General features: G+C 40.7%; 1 protein-coding gene across 1 annotated transcript in view; it reads right to left on the bottom strand.

Annotated features, from left to right (window-relative positions):
* Positions 1-623: 623 nt before the first annotated feature.
* The window catches only part of LOC117305322 (serine/threonine-protein kinase BRSK2-like), a 43265-nt gene continuing 34270 nt past the window's right edge, over positions 624-9618 (bottom strand). Inside the window, exons 9-16 of the mRNA XM_033790182.1 lie at positions 7490-7544; positions 6225-6337; positions 4750-4856; positions 3861-3987; positions 3349-3636; positions 2924-3050; positions 2159-2336; positions 624-1252 (exon numbers count right to left, since the gene is read on the bottom strand). Coding sequence (XP_033646073.1) covers positions 975-1252; positions 2159-2336; positions 2924-3050; positions 3349-3636; positions 3861-3987; positions 4750-4856; positions 6225-6337; positions 7490-7544 — 1273 coding nt within the window. The 3' untranslated portion in view covers positions 624-974. The remainder of the gene's footprint in view (positions 1253-2158; positions 2337-2923; positions 3051-3348; positions 3637-3860; positions 3988-4749; positions 4857-6224; positions 6338-7489; positions 7545-9618) is intronic.

Below are 9618 nucleotides of genomic sequence, written 5' to 3'. Positions count from 1 at the left end.
TAGATGGCTCGGCATGCGCAAGCGGCCATTTTCTAAGTTGACAAAACAGCATCGCACAGCATGTGTTTGTGCGGGCGGCCATTTTTGTTAAGTTGACAAAACAGCATCGCGTAGCGTTCAATAAACTCAAACCTGTACTTCATATTCAACACGCCTACAGAATGGCGCGAGCGTCTCCTTGCGGTCACGTCCCATTTGTGCATGCAGCATCGCCAGAGCACCCTCTTGTTCTTATATATAACTCTATGGGTTACTGTGCAGTAAACGGGAGTATGTATGTATGTACAGCAAGGATGCAATCAGCATATAAAAACAACATTGCCTTCCAAAACCCTGGGTTGGGTTCGTTCTATACGACTGTACAAGACTTGGCTACTTTGTAAAAAATGGCTCAATCCTTCACCAAACATTTCCGCGGTTCCCGATGTTTAATACACAAACAGGACTGACCAAACATGGTGGACACAAGTGAAGTGTCAACTTTAGACTAGTGTCCCGAGTTATCATATTTCCACAACATACGCAGTTCAGTCTGTACAAACGGGGCCCTGACTGATATGAGGGCAAATTCTGCTGGGCATCGCTTCAGTCTCCAAATTTGCGTAGGAAATAAATTTGTCATCTTATTCCTGCTTAGCAAGATGTTTCCGCGCTAAGCAGCTTTGGAGTAATTCCCTGATTTCTCAATCGATTTTCAATTCATTGCTTCTCAACCTAAATAAATAAAAAATTCCCATTGAATTTGCCCATGTGCAGATCTCTAAAAACAGACGACCCCACTACGCTAAGGATGTGCGTCAGTTAAGCGACGTGTTACCATTTGCTTAGCAAGATATCTACGCTAAGCAGATTTGGAGTCATTCCTTGATTTCTCAATCGATTTTCAATTCATTGCTTCTCAACCTAAATAAAACAATCTGCCAAAGCGAAGATCTAAAAACCGAAGACCCCCCCCCCTACGCTAAGGATCTGTGTCAGTTAAACGACGTGTTGCCGTTTGTTACGTCGCTAATTGCTCGATGTTTCCTCTCCTCCTTCATGAGCCGGTCCGGTGACGCCACCCTCTCCGAGAAGACGTCATCCCCTTCATCCTCGCTGAAGGACTGGGTCAAAGGTTGTAACCTCAAGGGGTCGGTCACGCTGGTGGTGTTCGGGGAGTGGAGGCTGCGGAGAGATGATTCGGAGTGGCCTCTGGCTGAGGTCATGTGGGATTGTATGACCTCGACGAGACGTTTGAATCGCCGAGAGGGACCTAAAAAATATCAAAATCAAAATCGGGGCATTAGTCAAAATTTGTGCCCTGTGGTCAGTGGAGGTCATTATCAAATAATATGGTTTTTCACATTTTGTCAAAGAGACGTTTGAATCGCCACGAATGACCTGGAAGGATTTGGAAAATAGAACTCAAGGCATTAGTCAAAATATGTGCCCTGTTTTCGTTACTTGATAGAGGTCATTATCAAATGATATGGCCCTAAATAAGGGGCCGTTCACAATAACCAACATTTTCCTGCGCGTACAGGTGGTACCCTGGGGGGGAGGGGGTTAATGCCCGCCGTACGCTTAAACAAAAAATATACATCTTCATTCACACTAAATATAGGTTCATGTCATGGTCCAAAACTTGTTTAAAGATACTGGACACTATTGGTAATTGTCAAAGCCCAGTCTTCTCACTTGGTGTATCTCAACATATGCATAAAATAACAAGCCTGTGAAAATTTGAGCTCAGTTGGTAGTCGAAGTTGCGAGATAATAATGAAAGAAAAAACACCCTTGTCACACAAAGTTGTGTGCTCTCAGATGCTTGATTTCGAGACCTCAAATTCTACACTTTAGGTCTTGAAATCAAATTCGTTGAAAAATACTTCTTTCTCAAAAACTACGTTACTTCAGAGGGAGCCGTTTCTCACAATGTTTTATACTATCAACAGCTCCCCATTACTCGTTACCAAGCAAGGTTTTATGTTAACTTTTTTGAGTAATTACCAATAGTGTCCACTTGTGTGAAAAAAAACTTTAAGGGGGGTGGGGGGTTGAAAGTGTACTCTTTGTACACTAGTGAAAATGTCATGAATGGCCCCAAAATGTTGTACATTGGTATAAAAACATGTTACGGCCCTTACAGAGGGCTGATGTACAACACTACTGCCCTCACCTGATATCAATGTGAAATGAACCACGAGGACTGGGTTCTCTTTTCCAGTGTCGCCGTCTGAGTTTAATATCTCCACGTGGAACTTCATGGGTTTGGCAAAGACGGCACTGCTTCCACCCCGTTTGAATTCTGCCTTAAAGGCATGTGGTGAAAGTACGCTGTGACTTAAATCATGAATCTTAAAGGAAAAAAAGAAGAAGGTTAAAGGAACGTTACAGAATTGGTAAGAAACAAAAATCGTGAAGATCACAGATTTACATAAAACTTACACGGTCTAATGATGATGATAGTAGAAATTATCCCTTGAAATACTTCTGTCTGAAATGTCAAACTTGATGAGAAATAAATAAAACTAATTCCCCGTTTGGAGTTTATTGCTCACTGAACGTTTTATTCATTTCAGTGTTTGCATCGATGTCATGCAAAATGTGTAATCGGTTTTTCACAATTTCCTCGTGAAAGGTTTGTCAGTTTATGTATATGGTTGATTACATAAAGTGCTTACACTGTCAGCAACTGATTTGTTAGCAAAAACCAATTCTGTAATGTTCCTTTAACTAGAAAAAAAGTTTTTGTTAATAAATAAACAAGGTGTTGGCGACGATATAAAACTTCAACAGGAAAGAAGAAGAAGAAGATGTGGAAGAAAAACACTGAAATTTAAACATGAAACATAAAATAAAAAAAATTAATTGAACTGAAAAAGTTGTTGTTGTTGTTTTTTTTTTGGAGGGGGGGGGGGGTTTGGAGGAGGATGAATCTTACCGATAGTAACGCTTGGACGAGGTCTGCCTTGACGGAGCTGAAAGTCCGATCTCTGATTGCCATCGATAATTCATCCTCGTTCCTATCGCTGGTGACTAGACTGCTAAACCATGACTTCTTGGACATCCTGGAGGAAAGTGGACGAGGGAAAAAAGGGGGAAAACAAAAAATTTGAATGTGTTTTTCCCCCCACAGAACTCGGGAAAGTACTGATACAATGCTTAGTACATATCGGTGTAAGGGTTAAAAACAAATTATATTCTCTTATCTCAGATAAAGAATATAATTTGCTCGGCAGCCATCTTGTATAACTTCCATTTGAATCAATATAACCAGAGTGAGGCTTGAATGAAAAAAATAGTCTGTTTCATTTCTTGTTCAATGACTTTGTTACTGCTATTACGAGCAGGGAACACGACACTTACTCCGGTGAGCTGTCCGGCGTCAGCGTGTTTTCTTCCGACTCGGCCGGCTGCATCTTCCTCCGGTGGAACCTCGGCGAACCCAAGATGCTGTTCTTGATGCTGTTGAGCCTTGCCCTCCACAACGACTGCTGCTGCGGCTGCTGCTGGGAGGAGTTTGTCGGGCTGCCGGGGGGCGTGTTGATTGGGCTGTTGGTGATGGGCATCATGGCACCGCTGGAGTGCTGACGAGGGAGATGACGGGGGCTGTGTTGGGGCGACGGGAGCGGGCTGTTGGTTAAACTTCTACAACTGTAAGAAAAGAAGAAATGTCAGTTTCTTGGGGACGTGGAGGGAGTGAGAAATCAGTATTTGCAAGCGATGTTTGAGAGAGAGAGATTAGCTCAGAAATGTCCAACTCACTTTTCAGTTTGGAAGATTGTCTACCTGAAATTGGACAGCAGGGACAGAGATATTTCCTGGCATACATTATATTTCACTGTGGTGACGAGTGAAGTTTACTTTCTTCTACTCACCCGCCGAAGTTCTGGGCTGCCATGGCCCTTCTGGCCGGTGACATGGAGACATCGCCGAGGACGTCTAAAGATTTCCTCTCTGCTGATCTCCTCCGGTACGAATCCACTCGTTTCCTCGGTGGATCGGCTGAAGAGAAAAGCCAAGCAAAACACCACAAATGAAATAAAGAAATGATGCACCATCTCCTTGGTTTTGCTTGAATTTGACGGGTTCAAAACTCAAAATTCGCTTCGCGTTTGCATTCGCAGGAAGTATGAACCAGGCTTCAGTCACTTTAGAATGGAATTTTTTTTATGGATTGGGGAAAGCTTAGAGTATCTTGGGAGTTAGGACAGGGTTTCCTCTTCACTGTTTCAGTGACTAGTCCATCAAGGTTTTCTTTCAACATTGTTCTGAGCAAAGTTGAACTAACGGTCAACATGTGGTGATGGTACTTGAGTAATAAACTAGTCAGCAGGACTAGATGGGAAGAATGGTGACAGGTCCTCTGGTATTTTTGTTATATTTTCTTTTATGCAAGTTCGCCCAAAACAAGGCTAAAAGCCAGTCTAGGTAAAGGGCTACAAGGAAGAAAGCATAGAAATGCAGTAACTCAGTGGAGCTGAAGGTAGGAATTGATATTCCTCTTAAAAGATAGCAGATCATAGGATGAAGGGAAACATGCACCAGGCAAGGAGTTCAAAAGAGATGCAGTACGAGGGAAAAATCTACCGGAGTAGCTCTTTGCTCTACATCTCGGCACAGCCACAGTATAAGGATGAGAACAAGCAGAAAGCCTGGTCACACGCTCAAACACCATTTTACTTGCCAGCGGACCACAGCTATTGGAGAACATTATAAACTCCGACATTGAGAAGACAGAAAAGGAAGAAGAAACAGCACACCAACCTGAATCTGAACGAGACCTTGACGAGGCTTCACTATCGTCCTCAAAGCTTGGTTTCCTTTGCTTCCGATCTAGCAGTAATGAATAAATCACCTTCTCGGAGTTGTTGCTGTGTCAAGGAAAACATACAAAACAAGATCATTATTTTATATTCGGTTTGCTGTAGCACCATGTATATATCTACGGTACAATGCTCGATCCACTAAGCGAAAGTTCTGGCCGATTTCCTACCCACCGCCCAGGTAGTAGTTAATAAGCAGGACAGTTCTTTTTAGAACTACATGTAAATAACCTCATGAATTCCGAAACCTACTCTGCGGCAGTACATAACAAAGCAAGACCTTGTTCCAAAAGAACAAAGACTACACAGCGTGGTTTCTCACTATCTTTTTTCGGACTCATGCAACAGATAAAGCCCAAATTTTTCGCAGGTTTGTTATTTCATGTACATACATGTATTTTGTTGATCACACAAAACATGAACACTATCTGCAACTATTTTGTCAGCTCAACCAATTCTGCACAATACTGTTAACTTCAACAATCCTCACATTCTCGTCAAATCATACCAAGCTTTAGGCCACATAGCAACAAAAATTGTTGATCGTCCTTTTTTTTTTTGCGGATGGGGGATGGAGGGATTTTTTTTTTTTTTTAAAGTTTTGTTGACATGCCAAATTTGAAATCAAGAATAAAGAAATCATCACAATCACTATAAAACAGAGGGTTTGTGTGTTTTGATGTTTTCAATAGTTTTGTCAAACAAATTTAACTCCAAGATGACATTTTCTGTAAATTTTTTCAAACAACTAAGCACAGTGTAGCCCAAGTAAATATTTGAAGAAATGTTCTTGCTTTGCCAACATGAATAAAAACCTTCTTTAAACATCTTTTCAAACCTGTACATTTTGAAAAAAATATCAGCTGAAAAATCTGGGCAGTAAAAGTATAAAGAGATATCCAGACATGTTTTTTATGATAAATCCCCTTGTGTATATCCCCTGTGGGAGTTTCTCTTAAAGGGAAGGTACATGTTTGGTAATTGCTCAAAACAAATATTAACTTAAAAACTGACTTGGTAAAGAGCATTGGAGAGCTGTTGATTGTATAAAACATTGTAAGAAACGGCTCCCTCTGAAGTTACATAGATTTTGAGAAAGAGGTAGTTTCTCACTAAAATAATTAAAGACTTCTAGCCAGAAGTCTTTTATTCCTATCTGAAATCACACAAATTCGTCCAACAAGGGTGTTTTTTCTCTCATCATTTTCTCACAACTTCGATGACCAAATTAGCTCAAATTTTTACAAACTTGTTACTTTATGCTTATGTTGGGAAACACCAAGTGAAAAGACTGGTCTTTGACAATTACCAAACGTGTACCGTCCCTTTAATGGGAAGAACATCTAAACAAGCAAAACAAACAAACAAACAAACATAGAAAGTGAGAGAAAACAATGAAAGGGATAATTGACTCACGTTTGACTGAGTAGATTTCTAAGAAGTTTCTCGCGGTCTTTGAAGCAACCTAGCGAGCCCATGCTGCCTAAGACATCAGGATCTATGTCCTCTTCACTCATTAGTACTGGAATCTGAAAAAGGAGAAACGGAATCTTAGAAATTATATCATCAAAAACACAGCAGGCCTCGTATTCCATGGCACCCTCAGCAATAAGCCATGTTGAGTTAAAGGCAGTGGACACTATTGGTAATTACTCAAAATAATTATCAGCATAAAACCTTACTTGGTGACGAGTAGTGGGGAGAGGTTGATGGTGTAAAACATTGTGAGAAACAGCTCCCTCTGAAGTAGCGTAGTTTTCGAGAAAGAAGTAGTTTTCCACGAATTTGATTTCGAGACCTCAAGTTTAGAATTTGAGGTCTCGAAATCATGCATCTAAACGCACACAACTTTGTGTGACCAGGGTGTTTTTTTTCTTTCATTATTATCTGGCAGCGATTGAGCTCAAATTTTCACGGGTTTGTTATTTAATGCATATGTTGAGATACACCAAGTGAGAATACTGGTATTTGACAATTACCAATAGTGTCCAGTGCCTTTAAGGTATGGTGGACACAATACTAGGGCCTTTTCGAAACCACGGCTTTGGCTTTTGATTCAGATCAGGCTAGCGAGCTTTAGGCCGTGTCCGAAACGACGACCTCGGCTACAGATACGGCTAGATCAGCGCGTCTACCAGTGTTGAAGAATAGGCAGACGCGCGCGATCTAGCCGTAGCTGTAGCCGAAGTCGCCGTTTCGGACACGGCCTTACGTTCGCTTAGGGCTTCAGACGAGAGGATGGAGTCTGAAGCCGAATCCAAAGCCAAAGCCGTGGTTTTGAAAGAGGGCCTAGAACACTATAAAGTTTGGATGAAGTTGTCTGTACACACCCAAACCTAACTTAGACTTCTACAGTGCCCACTATATCTCAAAAAGGCTCATTGCCATGGTGTCCTGATGTGGGGTGCCCTTTACAAAGTTCAATTGTTTTTTTCTACATTAACCTCATAGGAGTGCCCCTTTAAGAGTGAAGTTCAAAGCTTGATCTACCAATCACTGGAAAGCTTTTGTAGTTCTGATGTCGAAGTGTGGTTTTAAGTCCTGATCTTAGCACTTGTGTCCTTGAGCAAGATACTTTACCATAACTGCTTTATAGGCTCCTGTGCTAGGATTGGTAGTGCTTAGGACATTAATTTGTTATTTACGGACGGAAAGAAACAAAACAAACAATTTGTTCATACCTTTACGGATGGTTTTTTCGGTAAATCCGTGTCATGTCCGTCATTCTTTGAACCACTTCAGAGAAAAAGAGAACAAAACGAAAATCTTTAAGATTACACTTTTTTGGGGAACAAAATGAATGACTCTTACTCAAAAGAGAAACGTGGTGTTTAATTTCCTTCGCTGAACCAACATTGACAATATCAAGTTCTTGTAAAACCAGAAAGGTCAGTGTCACCAAAAATACAATTCTTGATCAAATCAAACCAACTCAAATTAACTACTACCATTACTAACAATTTTCCAAACTGAACATGCTGAAAAGTAAAAGTTTTCACACTAAAATATTGATAGGAGCTTGTGAAGTCTTAGAAAGTAGCAGGTCTGAAACTTCATTGCCTCCATTCCCCTGGTCATTGCCCTAATGACTCTGGGAACACAAACCCGGAACAATTTCATAGAGTGGCTTAGGCAGAACATTTTTTTTAACAATTGTCTGCTATGCAAAAACTAGCATGCATCATTTGTGATTGTTATACCTCGGTAACAAACTGTGAAGTTTGATTGGTCGAGAACCAATCACGTGTTGTGCAACAAAAAACGCATGTTACATGGCTTGGGGGTCGGGTAACATGAAAAGTGAGGTACACCAGTGTACATCACCTTGATCGTTCCCGGTGTTGGTCGATTTCCAGCGCTGTGTACGAAACACTCGCGGGTTCTAGGGAACATTAAGGAATTGTTTCTTGTTCGTCTGCTTATGAATACTCCGTCGTATTAATGTAAGAAGATAACAACAGAACTTCGAGAAGAGGAATATTAATGTTACCAAGGTATAACAAAACAATTGTTGCACGCTGTGATATGGGGTTCATGGCGTTTTGTACACCCGCAGGGGGAAATGGCACCCGAGGCAATGGCACCCTCGGCTTCGTCTCGGGTTCCATTTCCCCCCTCGGGTGTACAAAACGCCATGGACCCCGTCACAGCGTGCAACAATTGTATACTGGTATCCTGCTTCATTTTGCTGAGCAAGAAATTGTTAACCAATGTTTATGCTAAAGCAGCTTTTTTTAAAACGGACCCTCGCGTGACGAAGTACTCACTTACAAATTATTTCTCATGGTTTATTATTTGATACTTAATCACTTTTAAAAAAAATTTGACGAACCCCAGGTGTAAAAACAAAAATTCGGACCTTTCAAAAAGAGAAAATGCTCGTACAAATTTCAGATAAGAATATTCCATAATTAATCACTGACATTAATCTAACGCAAACACTTCTAACGGATGTTTATTTTCCCCCCACATTCCTTGGTCAAGATTCATCTTCAGTGACCGTGACAGACGCCCAAGTTTGGCTTCACTGGATTGTTGACTTAACTTTACAAACATCTCTGGGGCGGAGCTATTGTAAATAATGCTTCGGATACTGTAAGCAAATAAAATATTTCTTGCAAGTCAAATAGCTTGCTCCTTATTACCGCAGTTTTACAGATTTGTTGGCAATGTTGGTTTTAAGAACTTTCCTCAATGGTTTTAATGAGGGGTGCCAAGGTCAAATTCAATTTTCTGATGAACTCATTTTCCAAGTTTGGTTTAACTGGATTGTTGACTTTACTTTACAAGCATCTGTAAACCTGAGCTACTCTAATTAGTGCTTCAGGGGTTGATTTCACAAAGAGTTAGGACTAGTCCTAAGAGATACCAAAAACGTATAGCTAGTCCTAAGTTAGGACAAGTAAATCGTCCTAACCCGAGTAGTCCTAACTCTTTGTAAAATCCACCCAAGATATTGTAAGCAAACAAAATATTTCTTGCAAGCCAGATAACTTCAACGCCTCCAACATTTGCATCTTAGATGGTTGATTTCGTTGAAAATCGTGGAAATGATCGTGACATTTGACTCAGGTGATCTTTAGAAATTCTACACACAACACATTCAATAATCTGATTGATGATCATTACATGCCGTAACCCATTCCGTAAACTTGCGGGTACAACCATGTGTAAATCTGTTTTGTGTGAGTGTTGGCTCTGAGAAGAGCCAGTTTGGTCTTGACATTTCAAACAGTATACTCTGCTCGTCTTCAGGAGAATGCTGAAATTATATTATCTATCCCCGATGCAAAAATTTACATTAAAGCTG

The sequence above is a fragment of the Asterias rubens genome, chromosome 22 (genome assembly GCF_902459465.1).
Source record: "Asterias rubens chromosome 22, eAstRub1.3, whole genome shotgun sequence".
NCBI lineage: Eukaryota > Metazoa > Echinodermata > Asteroidea > Forcipulatida > Asteriidae > Asterias > Asterias rubens.
This window is presented reverse-complemented; position numbering and strand designations above follow the sequence as displayed.